The following is a 25,496-nucleotide window of genomic DNA, read 5'->3' on the forward strand; positions in this document are numbered from 1 at the left end:
GTCTAAAATTCTGTAATGTATAAAAGAAGTTATAATAGGCGCATTTGCATTACAATCCTGTGAAGAACGGCTACACGATGAGGTACAGCAACGCGTCTAAACTCGCATTTCCACCTTCGTCGGCGCCGTGCCCAAGAGGAGTACTCTGAAGTATTCTCCCCTTTTCCGATACAACCTCCTCTCCTCTCGCGTACGCTTGCCTGTTAACAACACGGCAGTCGGCTCGCAATCTCATCGTAACGCGACGCGACGCAACGCGAAGTGCAGCAGTACGCGGCGAATGAAAGAGGCGTACAGTCGTCGTGGTCGTCGTCGTCGTCGTCGTGGTGGTGGTTGTGGTCGTTGGGTCGCCGCCGCCGCCGTGCCGGTCCCGGTGATCGAGCGAGCGCAGCCAAGTGCATATTAGACGAGGCGGCCGCGAACGCCGCGCATTCGCCGGCGAGCGCTCGCTGAGAGTGGAGAGTGCTGCGAGTTGTACCGCGTGTTTTTACTCTCTCTCTCTCTCTCTCTCTCTCTCTCTCTTTTTTTCGCGTTTATTCTCACGTCAAGTGCCACGCTGTTCGGTGCGACCGCGTCCGAAATTCGCGATACTTCTCCAAGAAAATATACTTCGCGGGACTCTTTGGAGCTTATGCTCTTTGCGTGTTTCAATAATTACGCGATTTTCGCCGATTGTCATTTATCGAATTTGCCAAGTGCGGCGAGTTTCGACCGTCAAGTTGTGTGGACACGCGAGAGGGTATCGAGACGTGATCTTGAAATAATCGCGGAGTGGTGTTCAATGCATTGGGGAAGCATTTTTCAGCTTTCAGTGCCGTTTTCGGGTTTCTAAACATTTATCGCCGGGTTGACGTACCGGGTTGACGGTAGCGATACCGAGCTATGACCGGCGAGTCTTAATCGATTTTTGATTGCTGAATTCTAACTGCCACACTCCAATCGTAATTGTGCAAGTGTTAGGATATCAGGTAATTATTCTTCTTAGAAAGATTCATCAAGAGACTTCAGTTCGCCTTTGTCAGGGATTAAAGGTTATCACAATTGATCTCTAAAGTTAATTATAAAAGTTAATTTCCTTATTAACACGCGTAACCGTGACTTAATTAATATCGGATATGCCGGCGTGCGATTCGTTGAAATATCTTAGTGGAACGCTCGGCAAGTGGAGAAATGTATTATTTAATCCACGCGGGTCATCGGCCTTCCTAGATGCGATTAATGCGACTCGCGATCGCTGTTAATCGACAGAATTAATTTATACAGGAACCTCGCGTACGTTAATTGAAATCGCATGTGCGTATATTTCGACACGATTATCGATTCTTCCAGCGTTGATTAATTTTCACCGTGATTAATTTTCACCGATTAATTCTTAACCGATTGTTTGTGTGTGTGTTATTTTTGTTATATAATACAGAAAACTGATAGGTACAAAATATTTAGTTTGGGATTACAATTCTTGTCAATCGACGTTAAGGATTGATCGAATTTTAGAAAGATGCGCGAAAACAAAATCTTCGTACGGCATATCGCACAAGAATTCTCCGAAGAAAATTGATCTTATTAAATAAACAAGTGGCGCATCTGCGCATCTAGTATTTACTCGTCGTAGACTTGCTACGTGAGAAGAAACCGATACCTTGGTTTCCGATTACGCTCCTCTATCGCGAGCATCGAGTTGATTTCTCACTTCGTCGCAGACGATGAGCAGAAACATTTGCGATACATGCCGAAATTTAAGTAGGCAGATAAGGATAAAGATAAAGGATTTAATCAATGTGACTGCAAAATATGTTCGATCGAATCAATTATTACTCGAGACTATATTCTCGTTCATCATCATTTTGTTTAATAAATATAATTTTTCTCCACACATTTGACATTATTCGAGATATAACACAAGAGATTTTATTTAATTTGATTCAATATATTTAAAAATTACTTGATTCGATTTGGTTTATTTTAAAGGATGTGGAACGAGATTATTTTACAAAAGCAATTTAACATGAAAATTATTTTATAGTGGAGTGCATTTTTAAAATTTACTCGTGGCATGGCTACTTCTTATTGTATTATCGATGATTTCATATTTGTTGTTTCTTCGAAAACGCTGAATTAGTATTTGTTCAGGAATATACTATATCACGATTAATAAACATTTATATTGGTTGAACGTGTCATAATCACGTATTTTGGCGATTCGTTCTTACATTTATCCTCCGATTTTTGAATGAAAATATATTTATGATTCGTTCGCTCTTCCATTTTGATCGCGTTTTTATTATTATTAGTGTCCATGTGAGGGAAGTCTGTTATATAATGGATTTAAAATGAAAAATTTATTGTTAAATAGATAATTATAAAGTATATAGTTATGAAAAGTAGATTATGATTTTAAAAACGTTTGATCTGAATTGTGATTATATTTCATTCACATTTGATTTAATTTAGTACGTGTCTCAATTTACGGTCGTGCTTTGTTGTTCAACATTGTGATACGGTCGCATTATAAAAGAATTTCTCATGAATAATATTGTCGCAATGCGCCCTGAAAGATAATGAAGTTTAATACGTGATACGGGACGCGTTATCTAATCTAGGTATCATTTAAAGCGTAGTATAGGCGACAATCACAGAGACGAGTGACGACTTGCGAATTTCAGTGTGCAGAAAGTTGAGGCATTTTTTTGCGCGTGGTTTCATCACCTCACGTATCAGTTTTTCAATTCTTTTATTGATCAATCGCATTATGCGCCAATGTTTTACGGAGCAAATTTGCATTTTCGTATAATTCTATTGCTCAATGAATTAAAAAATTTACTTTATTCCTTCGTTACAACATTTGTCATATGTTTACGACTTCGTCATTGTGTTTTTCTATTAATATTTCCCTGCTGTATTGATTGCTTTCCCGTTGTGTTATTTGCTTGTTTATCGTATTAATTATTGGTCAGATATTTTATTTTAATTACGTAACGTAGAGTAACTTGTCTAGAAATTTCTTGCCATACCAACGGCATCGATTAGAAGTATCTCAATTGCAAAATCATTTGAGGAGTTATTTTTACAACAGTGTCCTTTCTTTGTGAGAGTTTTGCTTAACATATCACGTGGTCGAAGAAAAGAATCAAATACTTCTCAATATTTTGTGACGATCACAATCTTGCTCCGCGCGCGCGAAACGACTTTTTATTCAAAATTAAATCCGCCACTTCTTTCGATATGTTAAAATTAGCTTATGGTATTTAGTAAAAAAAAAAAAAAAAAAAAAAAAAAAGGGAAAACGGGGGATGAATACATCCCACTTTTCTCGTGGTCGTCGTCTGCCGTCGTCTTCACGCGCGAACGATAAGCGAGTGCGCGCGCGTATGCATCGGTATGCGTGCGTGCGTGCCTGTCCTTTTTTCGTAATCGCCGACGTGTCGGCGGCGCCAAGCTAGAAGACGCGGAGGAAGGCCGACGACCCGTTATAAATGGAACCAGAGAGACGGCATTTCTTGAATCGCTGCTTGTGTTGTTATTCGCAGCGCAGCGTCGGCCGCTGCGGGACGAGTGAGCGAACGAGCGAACCAGGCTGGTTCGGAAACCACCCTTGCTTTCGAAGGTGCGAAAAAGGAGGAGCCCGACTCCGCGTAAAGCTGAATCAAGTTATTGAGTTCGATGTTCAGTATAAGGATCGGAAAGGAAGGACGCAAGAATTTAAAGGAAATCGAAGAGGAAGCGCGAACTATCATCATATTTTTATACGATAAAGAGAAGCCAGAGTAAAATTAATTAGCAACGCTAATTAATGCATTGATACTTGATGAGAAAAAAAAATCAGGAAGAGAGTTGCGGATCAGTCGAAATCCTCGACTTATAAAACTAAATATTGCAAGCTGGCACTATTAGTGTTCAGCTTCGGATAAATAATAAGCAAAGGGAATGATTAATTTGATTAATGTATACAATTATTTATCAGTCGAAAAACAAAGTTTGAGCACAAAGATTTTTTGAGACAAAAATTGTTCGAGTGACTCAAAGTCTTATTGGTGGAGAGAGAAAAGGACGAGAGGAAAACAAACAAATCGCGTCACGTGAAATTTGTCATCTCCAAAGAGAAATCGTGATAAGATAACACAGCGGTCGTTGTTGCTAATAAATGTGCTCGGCGAGCGAGAGCATATTGTGATTTTTTGACGAAGGACGTGAGATGGTAATCATCACGGCTGTCATCTTGAAAAAGGAGCTCTATCGCGCTCGATTCGAAGCTCCGAAGTGAATCGCAAGAGTCGCGTGGCTGGAAAAGGAAGCTGCATTACTCAACACTCGGCTTTATCCCGCGCGAAGGAAGAATCGCGTTCGACATGCCAGGCGGGGATTCGTAATCGCGGTTACGCTCGTTTACCAGGTAGAAAACGACGCGTGGGACTAATGTCGGCTGCCTGTTCATCGATCGTGACGACGGTTTCCTCCGAGTCGCCGGGAATTAGTAAGGAAGGTTCTAATTAACGCTGCCATTAATAGCTCCGTATCTAAGCAGTGACGACTTCAGCTGATGATTAATAGATAACCGCCGATTAAATACCTGATCGATGCGAAGAACGAAAGCGAGAGGAGAAGAGTTCTCGCTGTTTTTCTTTTCTCGCGAAATAATATTCTTGTGCTTCAACACTGCGCCATAATTATCAATTCTCTATTCATTCTACATAATTCTTCTGAATAAAATTCGTTCGTTTCTTTTTTGCAATCTCTTTCTTTCTCTTTTAGGTGGAAACGAAAGAGAATGTAATGAAGTACACTAGAGATTAATTAACTATTGATGATTATATCGCTACGAAATTGAGCAATGATGACTCGAGCAGATGGATTGACCATACGTTACAATAATTAATTTCGTAAGAGTGTTACGAGTGTCGCGTGTGCTCGAGAAAGACATCAGCCCTTTTTGTGCGCGCGAGTGGATGTCAGTGTCCTGCCGAGGGCCAAGAATATGAATACGACGGTAAAGTGCAAAGTGATGTAATTGGTGCATTCGCTGCGGAGGCAATGTGTGATACGAAATCAGCCCGAATGACACTTAACTCACGTAGCTGATGACAAACGTAAACAGGATCAAGGTGGTCGTCCTCGGCGGCCCCAGAGTCGGTAAATCAGGTGAATCTTTTTTTCTGTCTTTTGATTTTGCTTTATTCTCTAATGTAAGAATAATTTTCATTTATTTTCATCAGCATACCATTATCCACATCACAAAATTCTAATAAAGAAACTACGATTAACTGAACTGAATTAATTTTGTATTATAAGCATAGTAAATTAATTCTAATTACTAACACACAATAGTTAACTCTTCGCCTGCAATCTGAGTTTTTTTTGTCCAGTTCAAGTTTGTTTACCTGTTTTTGGTTTGCAAATAATTAAGGATTACTTTTCAATATCTCTATTACATGCATAAGACTTCTTCACATTACTAACAAGAGATTTTTAGTGTCCTCTTTTATTTTTTTCAGAAAAATTTAAATGAAATTTCACTTGTGGGTGTGTGCTAAAAAAGACCTAGATTTCAAACGGAGGATTAATTTAGTTTGAAATTTATTTACTTGAGATTGCAAAAAGTTCTAATCAAATTACACACGATATCGCTTTGCCATTGTTTTATGATCTACGAAGAGAAGAATGGTTTCGCGCGTTGACCTTGCGATAAATCGAATTGCATTAAAACGGACAGCGGAAAATAGATTTGCGGAAGCAATGTTGATTTCCTATATATGAGAACGTGATGTGATTGGAACACATAGCGTCGAAATCGATATCCATTTGACGGCGAGTGATAAATGGCGAAAAAAGATGCGCAGGTCGATTATGGTGCAATGTCGTGAAATATTGAATCACGTCGGAAGGACGTTCATTATGATGGACGATACTAATATCGCGTCGTCGTGCAGCGTGTAATTTCTGCGCGTTGTCTAATAGCGCACCGACGCAACGCATTGAATGAAAGTGCCGTTAAGATGGATACGCATAGTCCGTGGAATAATACGTTGCATTAGTTAACCCGACAGTCGCGCGACGCATACAAAGCGAGCAAACGAACGGCCGATAAGGCGGTTCGCCGACCTCGGAATAAATCCTATTAATAACCTCTAGGACCGGCTACTTTAATAAAGGCGCGCTCTTCGTTTTATTCTGATCTCGTCCGATCGTACATGACTCTCCTCTTTGCTCACCGAAAGAAAAAAATTTGCATCTTCACATTATTAAGTTACTAGAATCAACCAATCATCCACAAACCATCTCATTGACTGCGTTCAGTAGAATGTTTATTTTGCAACTGCTGGAAGCAGTTCCTTTGTGTTGATAGAATTATACTTTTAGGCTGATATTCATATAGCCGGTTCTTATATTTTTAAAATTGTTTTAAATAATATTTCATGATGCTATCATACGGCTTTGTAATTGTTTCATGATATTGTCATTGATAATTCTATCTCAGTGATGAAAGCTTGCAACAGTTGCAAAATAAATATTTTGCTGGGCGCGGTTGTTGTTGGCATTATTTTTGAAATTGTATAATATTCTTTCTAATATTCTTGCGTTATTAATTATATATTGAATATTATTTTAAGATGTTGTCATATCTGATAATGTCGGATACCTGAAATTCTTTAAAATCGTGAGATTTTTGTATCTTTGATTAGCAAGTTGTGTTACCTGATGACATCGTGACTGTTCTTACTCTCGGAATATCACAAATTGTCGTCTTCTGTTGGAATTATTGCATTTTTTCGCCTCGAACATATTTATTTAATTGCGATCAAATGCTACTTCTGTATTTGTACGTTTCATTGTTATGCACGATCTTGATTGCTGTAAAACACGCGACAATGTCGTCTGTTCTACTTTTTGCGACAAAAACGGTGCATTCTCACGCGGCGGCGGCGGCGATGGGAAGAGGGATATCTCGACGGGAGCGAATCCTTAAAAGTCCCTTGTGGGACCCTGCTGGGTATAATAAGGACCTCCGTGGACGTTATCGGATATCATTCCACGTGATCGAAGGGGAAGGGGGTCTCCACGAAAAATCCTGCACGGTTGCAGCAGCAGGTTGTAAGATCTGGACATCCGATACATCCGTTCTGTTGCCTGCGGTATTCGATTTTGAATTCCAAATTTATGCGGTAACATTTCTTCCTCCGCATTATCGCACCTTCGCGCGACTGACATACGCGGTGATCCCGTGTACACGCAAAATAACCGTAACTCTTCTATAATAATGAATTTTTCGTTTGAAAATTTGAAATTTAGTTATCACATATTAATCTTGAAATGTCACGAGCACTTGTGTATACCACACTCAACCCAATTTGATTGTTTAAACCTTTATAAAAATAAACATGTAAACAATTTCTTTTTTAATTGAAACGCCAGATGTTAAGGAATATAATGGTGCCAAATGTATCTTTATTGATTTAAAGAAAAAGTTTTATTGAAAAAAAGTTAAGTAATGGAAAAAATACTGATATAAAACATTGGGATGATGAAAACCAGGTATACCGCAAAAAAGTATTTAAAAGTTAACTAAGTAATAAGAGCTCAATTCTCGCAAAAAGACGTATAGCATTTGAATTGGATATTTCCAAGTAAATTGCAGAATTCTTCAACGACAAGTAGATTTCGCAAAAACTGCTGACAGTGAGGAATCATGAAAAGAATTATGGTCACGCGAGAAATGTAAGATTGTTATCTACAGCCATTTATCTGCGTTAACGCTTATTGAAGAGGCAATTGGAGGTCCGCTATCCAAGCCCAGACGTGTTCATAAATTCATTTGGTCTAAACGACTTGCTTTATTGCCGTGTCACAAGAAAAGCGGATAGAATAGTAGCTCGTGGAAGTCGCGCTTCAACGGGTTTCTTTTCTGCGAGATCAATTTGAGACTTTTATTATCTTTTTGATATTTTAAATATAGAACTTTCTACATTATACGATCAAATTACAATTTTTCATTTTTTTTTCTTTTTTTTTTAGAAAAATCACATCTTGTTACTTTTTAAAGAATAAATAGAATTTTAAATAAATTCATTTTGTATTGTCTCATATAAAACTGTTATTGTACAAAATTGTGTTTGCAACGACTAAAAAAATTATGTATCAAAAATTTGTTGCTTTCTGTACTAAATATAAAATTAACACGCCAAGATGTGTCTGAGCGAAATTTGTTTCGATAAAAGATCATGTTCAATTAATGTTCGAGGTAAATTTCAACGAGACAAGAGGATGCGCTTGGTTGATCCACGCGCCGCACCATCCTGATTTTTTGTCTTCTGTCTCCATCTCATTTCCTCCACCTCCATCCCCTTCTCTCTTTCCCATTCATAGTGATCGTGGCCATAATTACTATTTTCTTACATCCACCAAGCGGCTTATCCTCTAACGATCTATCTATAGAATCCCGTGCTGGCAACCAACCATCGGACGTCGGCGAATGGCACCGCGAATGGTTGCATCTTCCACATTACAAACAATCCTCCGCAGGTGACTTAATCGGCTTCCCTCTTCTTATTCTTCTTCATTCTTTTCTTCCTACTCATTCTCCCCGTCTAGTTTTCATTTCCCCGTCTTTTTCGTCTTTTTTTTTTTCTTAATTTCAATTGTGATCACTTACGCTATCGATCAAAATATTACTCCTTTTTGGATATGTTGATGACTGAAGGTTTTTTTTAATCTCTCCATTCAATAATACTATTTAGTTGATCGATCTATTTTTTTTATTTTTTAACTTTATGTGTTGGAATATTTTTTATGGTTGTTATCTACAGCAATGTTTCTTATTCTGCTTAAGTTATTAGTTTTTTTTCTTATAGACGGCTGTGTTAGGTTCATCATTTGCTCAAGTTGATTCTACGTAAGATAATAAAGAATTTTATAAACGCTTTGTATCTGGCACGAGTGTCAGGTTTCCCTCGCGTTTAGATTTGAGTGCAGTGAAGAGCGTGCTTTCATCAGACCCGGGCGCTTGGCACAGATTACTCTCGGGACTATTAGGCGTTACGAGCAACATTCTCGTGTCCACATCAATTACTTCGGTTCGCGCGGCCTGTATAGGATTACGCGTGACGTCGCCTCAATTTCATGACAGTCATCTCCAAGGGAGAATGAGTCTTCACTCGATTACCGAGTTGCTTGGCACAATAATGATCCGCTGATGTCTTTGCATGATGACCGTTGAAAATACAGTTTTAAAAAATTTCTTATTTGTAAGTTATATATCATTTAAATGCAAAATGCTAATTCCTAGAGCAACGTGATTTCCGATTAATCTTTCATTGTATTAACAGTTTGGTTTTTGTGTATAATATAAAAACAGAGTGCGTGCATTTTTTTTCATATATAGATACCGTAGACGTATTTATCTATAGGATATCTAATTTTTTTAATATATTAAAATGTAATATAAAATACCTGTACAATCGATACGCTATATGTAATTATAATTTTTATAATTCTTTTAATAAATTAGAGTTTCTCTCTCTGAAAGGATCCTCTAGAGGGATCAGATCTCGCCGGTGCGATCCATCGACTTTCCGCAAGTGTATACGTTGAATCGGCGTTGAAATATCGTCGTCCAGCTGCACGGAAATATTTCGAAGATATGCACTCGTATCTCTCATCTCGGCAAATAGCTCACGAATGAAGTTCTATATTCTGTTCCTGCTCGTGTTTGTGGCTTTACCTCTCCTCTTCTATTTTTTCATTCGTGATATTTCCTCTTCTCTCTCTCGTCGTCGTCGTCGTCGTTGTTGTTGGACTGATAGTCGACGATAGATTTATAAACGGTGTATACCTACGAGTACAGAGCGGTATGAATACTCTGAATCTATGTACTCTATACTACAGTAAGTCTTGCGAGGTTTGAACGATGACAACGACGACGATGCCAGGAACGTCGTCAGTATGTTGAATCTTAAGCCGCCTTTCGCGCCGCAACGAAACGGAATTTATGATGCAAGAAATTTATCGGCAACCCACAAGAAAACTCGTTCCCCACGAATATTTATGGTTTCTTTATTAACAGTGAAAATAAGTTAATGGCGTTTCAACACTTGCGTATAGGCGCGCGTCCTTCTAGCTTATAGAGAACGAAAATATGTCTTCTTACATTATTACTTGTAATTACGATTCCACAGATGTAAGTTCCATCAGCCTCACTACAATTATTCGCGAGATCGTTTTTGAAGTTAATTAATTTCTTTTTTCTCTTTCTGTTGCAGCCGTGGTTGTGCGGTATTTGACGAGGAGATACATCGGCGAGTACAGCTCGACCAGTGGTAAGTGTTTCTTCATTATCCCTTTTTTTCTTCTCGAGATAATTGCCAATGCGAAGCGTGAATGATTGCGTTCATTCCTTGCTAATTTCGAGGCGTCATATTCTGGATAAATGTCCAGTTCATATCTAAGTTCCTTTCTCGCTTGCTATCGCGACTTATCTCTTGGGGGGCGGGAGAATATTCTTGATTCGCGCGCGGAGTGCTCACTCCGTAGTACAAAACGCGGATCTAAATCTCGATCGGTGCCTCTCGCGTGTGTGTGTTCCAGCGGGGGCTGCGACGGAAAAATCCACCGTGAAATATTCTCGCGCTCGAAACCGGACTCTAATTCAAGGGTACCAATGAAAAATCTTAATCATGGCGCCTCGCGAGCGACGTCCCGAGGGCATTCTAGCGATCACAGAAATACACGTGATAAGGGGATAGGGTAGCAGCGGGGTATAGAGGGAGAAAGGGACAGAGAAAGAGAAAGAAACGCAGCAACAGACACCGCTGGACCCGTGGAGGGCGGAGATTTAAAGACTCGATATGAAATAGAGCCTATGGGGAGGGTCTGCAGAATGCAGATCTCTCCCATAACTCATGCAGGCTACTTCGCCGTAATAATTGCCGTGCACGCCCGCGGACGTATAAGCTATGACGGCGAGTTTCGCGGATATCCGAGCCGCCTGGAAAAATTCACCGTGAAGTATTGTCCCCTTAACCCTGAACCGGCTGGTCGCTCGTATTTTTGTAACACCTCTATGGCTGAGCTGGCTGTACACCAGCGAGTACTTACCACGCCATTTTATCGCAATCCCGATAGCTGCAGGAACATTATCGTGAAGATAATCGATGTGCTTGAAGCAAATATAATTATGTAAAATACATAAATTTATATTTGATTAGAATAAATTGCAGATAAAACTGTCTGAATGAGATTTTATCCGTATTCGCAAGATTACGCATCCTTTTTGGAAATGAAAATTTTTTCTTTAACAACTTTTTCTACATTAACATAAAAAATACACTACTTTAGACATTTCAGTCTATACGTATCTTTTTCTTTTAACGTTTCGCACAGATATGTTTATGATCTATCTCTATGATGTTGGTCTATCTTTCTTTTAAATATTTAAATCGAACGATCAATTACTTTTGAGCTCGAGAAAATGTAGCATTTTGCTTGCTTGCTTGAGAACTTTATAAATAAAAGTTCCCGGATTTACAAGAAAACTTATAAATCAGTTTGCACACGCCAAGTTTCTCCTTACTTTCTGTACAAGTACATTAATGTACGGAAAGCTTCCTAGTACAATAGTGCAATCATCGATTTATCGAATTTCTCTCGTGCATAACTGGCACTCGGAATCAATCTTGATCCCAATCGATCTATAATGTTGCGATCGATAATATGCCGGTCGAGATTGGAAGGGTGCTGTCGCGAGTGCTCTCTCCTACCATCGGTATTAATTAATTTCCTGGGAAAATGATGGATAATCACTCTTGAATGTAACCAGGAAGCGGATAATCTATGTGTTCCTCCTCGATCAAAAAGGGGGATAATCGCTCAATGATGACGCTGTGGACGCTACGAAACTGATTGCTATATCCATCGAAGATCAATAAAAAAATGATAAGAATAATGATAGATAAAAAACTGCAACATAGGCATGTAAGAGGTTTGAAGATTTTATGCAAACATGCTTTGCATAAAATAATTTCCAAAAATGTATGTATGTATAGAAATATGAATGTATAGAATCGATTATCGGACAAAACTTAGTCGACTTTGTCAGAAAAATTATCTTTCCTTTTGTTAATTTTTTTTACATTCTGTTTGTTAACTGAAGAATTTTTTTTTTTTATGTTTTTTTTTTTTTTTTGAAGAAATTGGATAATTCAAGACGGCACTTAGAGTAATCATGTACAATAGCTCCGTCATTCTCTTTCTCTCTGTCTCATCTTTTTGTCTTCTTCTTCCCTTTCTGATTCTCTCTCTTTCGGTACATCTCGTGTGAAACGAATCGAAAATGCGTCGTCACTTCGTGCGGCTCGTGCGCGGGTTATCGCCACACTTTCATTCCCAATCGTTGGAGAATCACTTTTCCGAAGAAAACGCCCTCAAACGGTGAAAGCGGGGCCATTGATTTCCTTCAGCTGGTTGCGTAGGTGAACGAAACTTGAAAAAATTCTTTTAACGTATTAATAAATATTAATCTATTTTGTAAATATATAAAGGTAAATATAAAAAAATATGATCGATAAAAAGGGTTACTTTGAGAATTTTATTGTATTTTGCATGATAATTTAAGATGGATGATAATTATGTAGTTGGATAATAATTAATTACATTAAATAATATTAAAATTAATTTTCTTAAGAATTTAGAAGTAAATTGTAAGAAATAAATTTTTTAAATTTGAAAATATATTAGGATTATTAATGTAAAATAAATTTTAATAAAAATACGATATACATATATACATATAAAGGCAGAAGAATTCACAGAAATGTAAGAGTTTAAGGATCTAACTATTTCCGTTCTCTGAATTTCTCTCGAGCTTTATAAAAAATCTGTCTCTTCTTTTTCCTCATAAATTTAGGCATGTAAGCCATGGTAGCCATGATACTTTCGAAATAGCCACTTTATATTGGTTTCCACTGCACGACTTAAATTTGATCTCTCGACGGAAGATCGAGGATGATCTCTTTACCGGCAATTTCGATTACAAGGCATTCGTACACGAGCGCGGCGTCATCGTTTTACGGGACTCTGGGAGATAATCGGTCCTTTTCATCTCTCACCACGATGCAGTGTACTTGTTATTATTTTGATCTCGATTAACAATGCAAATCTCTCCTTGCGTGGAATAAATCCAGGCAATGATTTAGAAAGCGAGTCTCGTATTGCCGATTCTCTCGCGCGTGTGCGCGGATGGGGTCGTTTTGTCCGTGCACGGAGAAGATTACATCGTGCATCCCGTTTTTCTTCGATAGATCAACAATAGATCATGTACCGGAGACAGATGAGATCTCTGGCAAAAGCCAGCCGAATCTCCGCGCGATTGGTGACAGTTACATTTCCAGTTACGACGAAAGTGTGTCACGGCTAATTCCTTTTTTTTTTTTGTCAACTTATCGCTTTTATTGTATCTCTTGATACTTTCGATTTCTTAGAAATTAAATCTTGTACTTTTATCAAAGTTTCTCATCAAAGATTTAACTTTCCATAACGTCTGATATGCAAATTGTTCCTGTATTTAGATGGGACTACAATTAGATTTCTAGACACTTGCGCATACGTTCGCTTTATCTATGAAATAATTCCATTCGTTAAATTTTATTCTTCGATCTTATAACTCTAGTTATCTGCGTTTATCTAGATCGCTCGATTTCTTTCTATATACATATAAGCGTAGAAAGAATTTTCGCATTTTGTATGCAGAGTTCAAATTGCGTTTCTTGAAAGCTCTTTTTCCACACATCGATATTTTTCACGTACAGGAGGATGCAATGAATTTTCTGTCGCAACGCTTGATCAAATCGTTTCTCCATTAGCATTGTCCGACGATAAAACTGTCTCGAGCGTAACGACTGCTAATATAACGAACATCCTTATTTGCTTGTTCCTGCGCCTCTTCAACTCCACGCTATACCGATACTACGAAGTGTTTATAAGTTTATTTATCGCTTATTTATTGTGCTTACCCTATTAGGGCTACTGTGTTTGACGCGTACTTCCGCGTCTTCTCTTCTGCTTCTCGCACTTGAGTACTTCTCAAGCGCCTCTAACCAGCTTCGAGAGAAACATGAGCTTTCCTTTTTTTCTCCATTCTGCTGAAGGTGTAAATTTTACATTTAAAAAATCTAAGACAACAAATATTATTAAGATTCAAAAATTTTAATACTGAAATACGTAAAACTCTCAAAATAACAAGAAAACAATACAAGAAATTAAAAATCTAATGCTTTGAACGTCCAAGAACTTGTTAAATCAAAATTAATTATATGTACGTATAATAAATATGTACGAACATTCATAATTTTAAATATAAATATAATGAACGTTATGGGATTTTTTCTAAAATGATACGTACGAATAATTTGAGCGTGTAACGATATAAAAATTCATGATTTAATATGCGACTATCCGAATGTTTTTGATCACAAATTTTCAGCGAAAGCCACGTGTCATCGTCAATGATCGTAATGACATAGCAGCGAACGTAAGCGTAACTAATTGGAATTGTCGTTACTAACTGCTACGGCACTTTCGCGCATTAGCCGCGTTTTCTATCCTTGGGAAAATGTCGCTTTTCCAAAGAGATCGATGAGTATCATCCAAATGACGTCAATTAAGAAAAATGTTTGTTTATTTATCTCGCCAGTTATACACGATCTTAAAGCGATAATAATCGAACTAAACATTATTATAATTCGATTAAATATGTTAATTTCCACTTGTGTTGCAGATTTTCTCTACCGACACAGCGTCACTATCGATAATGTGACGACGGAGGTCGAGATACTTGACACATCTAGGTGCGAGGTAAGCTTCTATAATTATTATATGCGTATTAAATTCAATCAACCGATTAAAAGGATACATATATTAAATCCTAATATTTGTATTTATAATGCTATAACAGAATAATTTTAGAAGAATATTAATTATGTTGTTTGAAATCATGAAAAATGCGTTTTTTTTTACTACATTTACATGCGCAATTGTCTTTAATGATGAACTCGACAAATCAATTTACATCTTTGAATCACGTTCGATTGCGTGCACTTTTGTCGCGAGAATAATAATTAAATAATACATCGATACAATCCTATGCATTTGTATATATATATATATATATTTTTTTTTACGAATCTTTCATTCTGCAAGGAAGAAATCGTGCGCATTCAAAACGAATTTGCCCCGCGACGCGTCTCGAGACGAGGCAGGATCTTTCAAGGGTCCGGTCTAAATATATCTTCTTTCAACGGAGGCCTCGTATATAATATAGGGCTCCCGCAGACCTTAAGGCTCACATTCATCATACGCTGGCAAAATAACGAGTAACTCGCAAATCGCGAAGACGGTGTTCTTGCAGAGCAATTTTGAATACTCGACACGCATGTCCTTCCATTATCTGTAAGAATCAATTCGAGAATCAATTGTAGATATTCCAAATAAATTTTATTTTGCATCGTAAATACAAACGTTGAAGAAAGAATTACATAAAAATATGATATATCATATTTAACGCACCGGTTTCTAAAATATTCAGATTGATCTTTTATTTTATTTTGAAGTATATTTATCATTTCTCAGAATATATATAGCTCTTTGTAATATATAATGCTTTCTACTTTTTGATGTATACCGTAGAAACACATGTACTTTCCATACTTTCTCTGAAAAATGATACTTAACTGCGAGTCTTCTCGCAGACCGGCTCCAGGGCGATCGTCTCTCCCTGACCTTTCCTAACCCGATTCTTCTAGAACACAATAACAAACGTCGCGCTGAGGCGGAAATCCTGCGAGCTGGCCCGTTAGTCTGTTAGTGTATTTGAATTGAATAACGAACGTCTTTAAATTTGTGAATCTATAGACGACTGCGATTGCACGAACAACACGTGGCTACACCTGTCGCGGCCACAGAACTCGTTGGAATTCCAGCGTGGTTGCTTATAGTATCGAATAAGGCATTGTTCTTCTTTTCCACGAAATCATTGTTATTGGGCACAGATGTAAATACAACGCAAATTTTCATAATAATATATTGATCTTTCCAAGTTTTTTTATTTATCTTGTGTAAAGAATTTATGTTTTAAAAATTCACAGCCATAAAATTTTTTAACCGAAAAATTCCGAGACTGACACACCTCGTATTTTTTAGTCCTAATTGTTAAATCTCTTTAGCTCGTCTTGTTTTAAAAATCAAAGAGTGCTATTATCTGGAGATCTTTTGAAAATTTCTAATTTTTTTCAAGAATTCAAAGCTACAAAATTTTTTCAAACTGTAAGCCATTAAATAAATTGTTATGTTACTGAAACGATAGTTTTCTTGTAATTTGATAGTGGTGCCGAAGGTAGCTTTACGTAGTAAGTTGCAATTTTTGTTTTTACGGCTCCGGTTCCTTTTAACTGGCATTTAACTGTATCTTTCCCTCGATGAGCGGTGAGAAAGTTCATTCATAGAAAGTATTTCCTGCATAAGTTCAAGTATATTGCGACTCTCTGGCGCCTTTTCAACATGGCAGAATGACTGCGTGCGTTTATTACGTTAGAGTTAAACATGAAACGTCATACTAAAGAATAGATTTTTAACGTTAAATAACATTACTGCCGTAGTCTCATTAATTTATATTTAGTTGTCATCGGAGAGACATAGAAACAATAAAAATGTTAAGAAGGTGTATCTTTCTTCCTAATGACGTGCATAAAATTGATTTAAAGCGATATAATTATTCTAATATTATATAACGTTTCTTATTTAATTCAAAATATCTTGGAATGTATTTGAGACTTTCTCTTCACAGTGGTGAGACGTATAATTTCCGTTGGATGGAGATTTTAAGAGACATTTTAAAACGGATTTCCAAAAGCTCCGCTTCTCACGTACTCTTCACACGCACATTACCACACCGACACCCGTTGGTTATTCGGTAGCCCCGCAACGAGACTCGATCAGGCCCGGGTTGTTTTTAGCAAACTGGTTTTTCTACCCGGGGCTTACAATTACTGGCTTCCTTTTTTGCGCTGGTCTCTGAATGTTTGCACCTGTCGCTTAAAAGACCGCGAACCGTGATCAATCGTGATCCGCAGAATAGCAGGCTAGACGTGATTCTTCGTCTCATATTGAACAACTGATATATTCTTCGTTTCCTATAGAACAAATTATCGAATTTCTCTGATTCTAAACTTTTCAATTTTTTCATTCAAGACATTGTATCTTTTAAGTTTATGGGCAATTTTACAGATTTTTATATTGATGAATATTTTTTTAATTTTGTTTTTTTAAAATCATTTTTTGAGTGTTTTTTAGTATTATTTTTCTCCCAATTTTTTTTTTCGCGCCTCAAGCTTTATGTTTTATCCGTGATAACTTTGATATTTAAATTATCTCTTTTAGAGATACCGAGTGCACAGAATAACACTAACTACACGATTCGCTAGCAAACAATGCTTGTCCATTTAGAGAACCTTGTACGCGGAACGCGTAAAGATGCATGCACCGTTAGCTTGTGGATACAATAAATAATCTGGAACAGGAAGCGATACTGGCGATTTGTATATGTACGCGCATAAAATTGTATTTTAAATGCTTTTTCGTCTGCTAACATTGTTAGATTCTTAAAAAATATTTCGACAAAAATTTTGTATTTAAATGTAAGAATTTTTTTGTAATATTAACTCTATATTTTGCGTATTTTTTATAAAAATTTTTTACTGATTTTTGTAATGTACAAATGGATAATTAATGTGATTTTTGTTTTTCAAATTTTTCGGTTTTAGATTGTTTTGTGATTTTTGTAAGGTTGTTGTATTTATACAATTTGAGTTTTTGCTGAACTCGATATTTGAAGTGAATAGAAATATTTCGAATTCAGTTAGTTTAAAACCTAAGGAATGCTGTTGGGGAACAGGATCTAGGAAGATCGGTATCGATGTGGATCAGTGTGGCAGTGGTGCAGGAAGTCGATTCCGTAGCGAAGAAGAAGCGGGGATCATTAAATACACCATCAGCGGACAGTTCTCTAACACTCCTCTGCATCAGACCAATATATCACGTTCAACGCGTGAGGTCCCATTGTGAATGAGACTTTTAAATCGGTCCCCTTTACTCTCAGCAAATCTCCGCGGAACCACTGCGTGTGCCAGGATCAATCAATCCTGGACAACGCGCTGTTTATCACGACTGCAACATTTACGAGCAACGTATCGTTTTCATCTCGGCATTTTTGTTATCAGGTTGCGTTGACTATAACTCACGTTCAACTTCAGTAAATCCGAAAGCTGTCGACTGTTGTGTGATTAAAACTTTTTACATTGGAATATGATTATACGGACGTTTACCTGCACGTTCTATGCATCTAAATTTCAATCTCCTCTAGTTAAATGTCAATTTTTTAATTCTTGCATTTTTCAAGTTTCGTAACTTTACGTTCAGACTTCCAGTCAAGCTTTCTTCAGATCTTATATTTTCACATTTTTCGATTTGATCTTAGAATGCTTGATATATAGAAATACTGATTATGCTACAGTTTCTAAAAATTTAGCTAAATACAGATTTAAAAATAATTTTGATGAAAATCATTTCTATGTGGGAAACTTTCGAGTTTCGCATGATAAGTAATAATGCTACAAAAAATGTAAAAAAGTTTTATATTTTAGCATTCAGTTTTGATAAAATTATTTTCAGGTCTGTATGTATCTTTAAATAATTTAGTAAAACTGTTTTTTAAGATATGTATTCGTGAAAATTCTTAGTATGTTTTGGCATTGCCAAACTCGCGTACGTTTAAATTGCTCTTAAATTATCGAAGAACCGGGCTCTCATGTTACTCGTAAGAGGAGCTCGGATACTGACTATCTCTATATCTGAAAATCGTGCAACGGGTATTAGAACAAACAGCCGATAATTCGTTGTAAAGCCAAGACTTGGGCCGCACCAGTAAAATACATAACGCATTCGTGGTGTAATCTTTCCAATTATCTCAGCATTCCTCTCACTTTTGTGATATCTAACTGCGATATTATACGCCCCGTGTATTTAATACCACAAGGGGAATTAGCGTAAATTTGCAGGCTCATCTTATATTTCGCGATATGACACGCTGGATGTTATCGCTGTTTCGTCTTTGAATATATTGTAGATCATCGCAATTATTATTTTGTTTTTTTATAATTAGAGCGAATATATTGGTAACAAATATTTTGTAGAATTATCAAATTTCTTTCAATCTTATTACTGATAAAAAATAATGTTAAATATGTGTGTATTAAAATTTAATAATTATTTTTTTTGTTAATAATGATTCTCTTTATCCTTTTCTGATACGTTAATAAGTATTGTAAGTCATTTAACATTTTTATTTCTTACAAACTTACTATCTACCGCACTATAATATACATAAATAAATTCGATTCATTGTAGCTCTAATGAATTATAATTTAGCGTGAACCGCGTGTATCTTTTTCCGCAGAAAAATTTCTCTCCTCGATGATAACTAATCACATTGCGCCAGACGTTACGAGGATGCCGCGGCTTAAAGGGCACATAAGCCTCGCACCTAAACGCGCTCTAATCTACGGAATTATCTGTTTCCGACATTCCTAAGTAACGTGCATCCCTGATATTCCGATACGTGCGACCCGACGATACCGCGGGTGCGATCTACCGGCACTTAAAGTGCACGAACCCATTGAGCGCACGTGGTCAATGTCCGCGTTGTGCTCGCATTTTTTTGGCTAGAACGCTCGAGTAGCGGATACCGATCCCCCAATCGCCGTTAAGATACGCCTGTAAATCGACCGACCAGGACGATTCACCGTACAAATGTCCTTGCAGATAAGCGCCACGCAAGGCTGACCGCAATCTGCATTCGCCAATAAGGAAGTGCTCGGTTCTGCTTTTGACATATATCATTCGTTACGTTATTTAATCTCTGCTACTTGATACAGCTTCTTAAAAAAAAAAACTCATATTTTGAGGATAATTAATTCATTATTTCCTCGTTATAAGCAATCATCCATCGAAAGATACGTGACGAACAGTTTTTCGTAATTAAAAAGTTTTTATCTAATGTATTTTTTAATAAATCATTGCACAAATTTTTAATATGAGTTACATGTACAATTCTGCGTATTTATATTTTTAAATATGGCATTTGATATAAATGTTCTTGTTTATATTTAATATATGCACTGAATGCACTTGACGCGTATGTCTTAAATAAAATGTGAACATAGCGGAAACAAATTATAATTAGTTGTTTCTGTTTTAGTATATTTAAACAATCAACGCGTTATTTTCTGAATTTTTTGTAGTATTATATAAAAAATAACACATCGTAGTTGAATATTACATTTTTACTTAAATTAATCGAGACATTGAAAACATCATAGTCCCTCATCAATGCTGACGTCTATTAACACGTTTATGTTCACGCGAGTGTTTACGTGTTACGTGCTCGCTCATGCCAATTTCACGTGCGTATCTTTGACCGTCTTACGCGTCATGTTAATGACGAATACCGTTCTAATGCGATGGGCAGTTTCGAGCCACATCATTAACCGTGCAATAAGAAAACTAAAGGAAGTAAAAATTGCAGCGAAAATATATTGGAAGGAAAAGAGATCTCGATGAACCTAAAGGAACACTAAAGTAAAGTTATTTTCTAAAATTTATAAATATACTTCAAGGGATATAATATAGAAAATATTTGTAGCACAAGAGAGATATCTTGGAAGATTCTATCGTCGTATGCTTTAGATTTGACAACTCTCAGATTTCTTTGATCATTTGCTTGTTAAATTACATTTCATATTTTTTTTAATCCGTGCTCTTTTTCAATCTATGATCCTCCTATAGTTACGTATATTTTAAACGCGTTATTAATTTAATGAATTACGTCGTCTTCCTGCACTTAAAAAATACTCAAGTGTTTTTTTCTTTACAATCTGCTGAGTTTGCAGAATTTGCAAAGCACATCTGCGGTTTAGCAGAATCGTGTAACGCTGAAAGAATTCAGTAACGCTCCTAAGGCCTGATCTCGTTTTGTTTACGTTTTTTATGCATGCGAATTTTCTTGAAAAGCGCGCAATGTATGGTAACGTCAATAGTAATTAGCAATGTGCAATGTGGCGTTTTAGACATGCGTCGAGCGACAGGTTGAGAGGAAACTGATGAGAGAGGAGGAGGAGGAGGCCCTTTTTGCAGCCGGTCCGGTGTACGTGCGTCTGACGTACGGACATGCGGATCGTGATGTCAATTACTAACGAAGACAGTCGGCAGGGCTGACTGTCACAGGCAGCACCAGCCGCAGTGACAGCGGCACGCGTCTTAAGTCGCGTTCATAAGACCTGCGAGAAGCAGCTATAAATCCTCCTCCGGATGCCTGGAACATTTCTTGCTTGCTGCTGTTGCCTGTTAATGCCCGCTGGCGTCTTCGTGAATTTAGACTTAATTAATCTCAAAGCGTTTTACTGTGTTTGCATCAACTGCGATAATGAATTGTCTTCATTAACAATAAGTCTACCTAGAAATCTGTTCTATTGCATCTTGTATCAAATGTAGGAAAGCGTAGTAATTAGAAAAATTTCAAAGAAAATTTAAAGATCCAAAGTTTCAAACAAACAAATTCTCAAATTCCAATTTATTTCAGGTTGAAATATATTTCACTATAAACACTGAGAATTTCATTTAAAAAAAAATTTTTATATGAAGAAACAACGGCTGACGTATTAAAAAATTTAACTCTATACATATAGAGCTGTAAATAATGTTGTTGGATTATCAATCATGTTTGAACGATGAGTATGTAATTATTTCGATAATCCAATAAAACTATTTTCATGTAATTAAATATTTAGATACTTCAACAAAACTTTCTTCCGTGTATACGTCGATCGGATGATGTCAATAAACTAATAGCGATCGTATTTCAATTTTTATCGATAAATATTAATGTTTTTGTATCGTAACATTATCATATTTATCATGTATATCTGCACGATAAAGTTATAGGTGCCGCCAGCATGTAAGGCGATAAATTTATTTACTGATTCTTATTACCTTCTATGGTATCTGGTAGACCTTTACTGGCACGGTCGCCAAGATAAATGACGTGAATGCACTCTTAGATTCTATTTACATCTGAGAAGGACAATTTCCGACACACGACGAAATGATTTATCTTGATTTTAATCTACTCGAATTAAATCTCAATTCAACGCGTGGGTTCTTTTCGCGTGGGTATTTTGAAAAATGCATAACCTTGAATTTAAGAAACATGTTTAAAAAAGACGTAACTTTCAATTGTTTCAAGACATTGTCTACAAAGGAAGAGAACAAAATTCTAACTGCTATGTACCAAGCTCTAAAAATCTGTTGTTTGTACGAACATTTGGCAAACTGAGTTTCCTCTAGATTGCGAACACATATGGAATTTGAAAAATTCAGGCTGTTGAACGATATTCCCAGAGATATCTTTAGGATCTAAAGCAACCGAGTTGCAGGTAATAATTGCACTTTTCTGCATAACCGGTGAACGAGCCGATTGCTCTCAGCTCGGCGCTCGGCTCGGGTTTCATAGAATTTCCACTTGGCTTCCGAGAGAGGAAGAGAGAGAAAGTGTGAGAGAAGAGAGAGAGAGAGAGAGAGAGAGACCCTTGCGTTGCAATATCGATCACGAAGATCGCAGTAGGTGTTCCACAACGCGGGTATAATAATAACCCGGCTTAACAAGGGCACAGGAGTTCAGGTAGGCGCTCTCCAGCGGAATCGGCCACGTAGGTAGGAAGTCGAGCAACAAATGGGTAGGTGGCTGCTGACTGGCTCTCGGTTGGCTCTCGACCTCGTCGACCGCCGCCACGATTAATACTTCCATCGTGCATTGTTCCTCGTCACGTAAATCTTCGGCCATCCGAGATAAGCCACCACGGAAACCATTTATAAAACCGATTTATATCATTACCAACGGCTTCGCGGTTGCTCTGCAAATATTCTCGCGTCAGCTGATCGTCTTACCGCGTTTCCTCTTCTCATAACCGCCTGGATATAATAGTACAGCTAGCCACCGACCGAAACGATAGGAGTAGTTAGAGCTGTCTCTGCGATTCAGTTGTCAAGATTTACGATGTCAATGTAAATATATATCATTACGCGATAATGAATTCTGAACAATGATCGCTCTATATACACTTACATGAACTTTTGATAGTAATTGCATTAACGATCTTTGCTTTTTATAAAACATGAAGAATAGATGAAAGAAATAAAACATATGCATGGCAATTTGGTTTTATCAGTTAAGAAATTTGAGAAGGCTTCAAGTATTTATTCTGAAGAAGTACCTACTGAAGAGTGCCCTACACTTTTCTTCTCATATTCTTTTTTATCCCACCTGGCCGATTAATTCCATCTCTCGATCTGTCGATAGAGAAGGGAAAGTTGATTAACAACGGTCGTACCTGCCAACTGACGTTTGTCTGACTGTGCAACCGGTCGTATGTTGTATTTTTATAATCTACATATGATTATTCAGTCTATAATTTCGATATATAGGTCAATGTCTTGGACCGCAATAAAGTATCAATCGTACTTCATCTCGTCCCAATCGCGCGGATGTTCTACTTTTGGTAGATTGATTTTTTTCCTCCCACCGTCCTTCCCTCTCTCTCTCTCTCTCTCGCCTCTTTCTCTTCCGCCCTCTCTCACTTATCTCGTTTTGTTGTCATTTTCGCGCGTCTCATTTCTTATAATCTACATATGATTTTGCGGGTCAATGCATCGCGCGCGCATACCGTAATAAAGTATCAATCATACCGCCTCATCTCTTGGACCGGCCGGTTCCACTACGGGATGCTGCGCACCGCGTGGCACCCAAGTGTGTTTCGCCTCGCGAATATGAAGAGTGCCAGCAGCCTGGTGACACACTTCCCCAATTCTCGTATTGTTCTTCATCCGCGTGCACGTACGAAATAAATCTTCATGCGATGGGGAGGGCAGGAATGAACGAGGGAGGAAGAAAAGGGGGCTGACTGGTTCCCCTGGCCTCGTGACCGGCTGGTAATTGCAATTGCTTTTCGTGGGAGGGCCGGTAGATAATTGATAATTAAGCGCGCGCCCTCCTTGCCCCCGGCAAAGAAGCTGAGAGTTTGGGAAGATGAAGGGAAAAAGGACGGCAGAGAACGAAAGACCAAATGTAACGATGCCATTTGGGACCGGATGCGATTGGCTGGCATCCTTGCTTTCTCATTACCGTACGTTATATTCTGATTCTTTATCCACTGCAATTTAATTTTTTTTATATATCAAATCAGAGAATGTAATCGTGTATATTTATTTCAATGTTCATTAAGTCTAATCTAGTTTAGGCGACGCTACTTTAGAGGCAAACACAAGGAAACTTTACTTAAATGGATCGTAAAATGACATTTTTAATTAATGCAAGTAAATATTAATCTTAACTATAGCGAGTTACAAATCGAATTTCTTTTCTGGAATGTATTATATGTCTCAATCCAATGCATATTTTCATCATCCGCGTTACGTCAATTTGCTGTCGGAAATTTCTAAAAATGTTTCTGGCAATCGGTCTCCGTCTCAATGACGAAGATTCAAATCGACATTGAAATTCCATTTTAGCGGGCTTATCTTAATTTTTCGACACATGTGCGCAAACAAGCAACGTGCGGACGTCAATACGCGCACGAATGTCTCAGAAACGGTTAGGATTGACGCTGGAAGGTCGGGTAACTTTTCTTATTTTTCCAAGAATAACGGTTTACGGTTAATGTGGAAAAAAAAGGAGTTGAAATGCGGGTCACTTCACAGAGTACTTTTTGTGACTGTTTTTACAAAAAAAATGCGCTACACGTTCGCGAGATAAATCTACGTTAACTTAAGCGACAAGATTAATAATATTATTAGCTGTACATACGCATAACCAGCAGACCGTAGTAGCGCTGCAATTAATAAATAACAACGATTTTTTCATTTTTAATTTGTTCATTTGCAGGTAGTATACTCGTGGATTCAATCTTTCCCATGTATACTGATCGTAACGTGCGAAATTAAGTGTTACAACGATATATATATTTCAGTTTATTGCCTTGATTATATTTTCCTCCATTCGAGACAACTGTCACTCGTTACACCAACTATAAATTGTTGCTAATCTTCCTTCTTCTTGTTCTTATCTAACCGGTAGGAACTCTATCGTTGTAAAATTACAAGTAATAATAACATTGTAACTCATTGTCAGTGGTAAGGCAATAATGCGGCGTCCTGCGGCACATCCAGTTGGTTGATGTCGCCTTTCGTAGAAACGTGCACGAACGAAAGATACGTCCTGGGATACCTATGCTGGTCTGTATTCGTAATTCCGCTTCTCAGACTAATTTATTATTACAGAAGAGTGAAAAGAGATTAAAGAATCTCTTTTGTAAACAACATAAATAAAAATACTTTGAAGTAAGAACTCG

The 25,496-nt window shown here is 37.4% G+C and overlaps 1 protein-coding gene across 1 annotated transcript in view; it reads left to right on the forward strand.

Annotated features, from left to right (window-relative positions):
- Nucleotides 1-5,075: 5,075 nt before the first annotated feature.
- The window catches only part of LOC108782845 (ras-related and estrogen-regulated growth inhibitor), a 31,079-nt gene continuing 10,658 nt past the window's right edge, over nt 5,076-25,496 (forward strand). Inside the window, exons 1-3 of the mRNA XM_018551227.1 lie at nt 5,076-5,136; nt 10,251-10,307; nt 14,762-14,838. Of these exons, the coding sequence (XP_018406729.1) occupies nt 5,076-5,136; nt 10,251-10,307; nt 14,762-14,838 (195 nt within the window). The remainder of the gene's footprint in view (nt 5,137-10,250; nt 10,308-14,761; nt 14,839-25,496) is intronic.

This window comes from Cyphomyrmex costatus, unplaced genomic scaffold (genome assembly GCF_001594065.2).
Source record: "Cyphomyrmex costatus isolate MS0001 unplaced genomic scaffold, Ccosl1.0 scaffold135, whole genome shotgun sequence".
Classification (NCBI taxonomy): domain Eukaryota; kingdom Metazoa; phylum Arthropoda; class Insecta; order Hymenoptera; family Formicidae; genus Cyphomyrmex; species Cyphomyrmex costatus.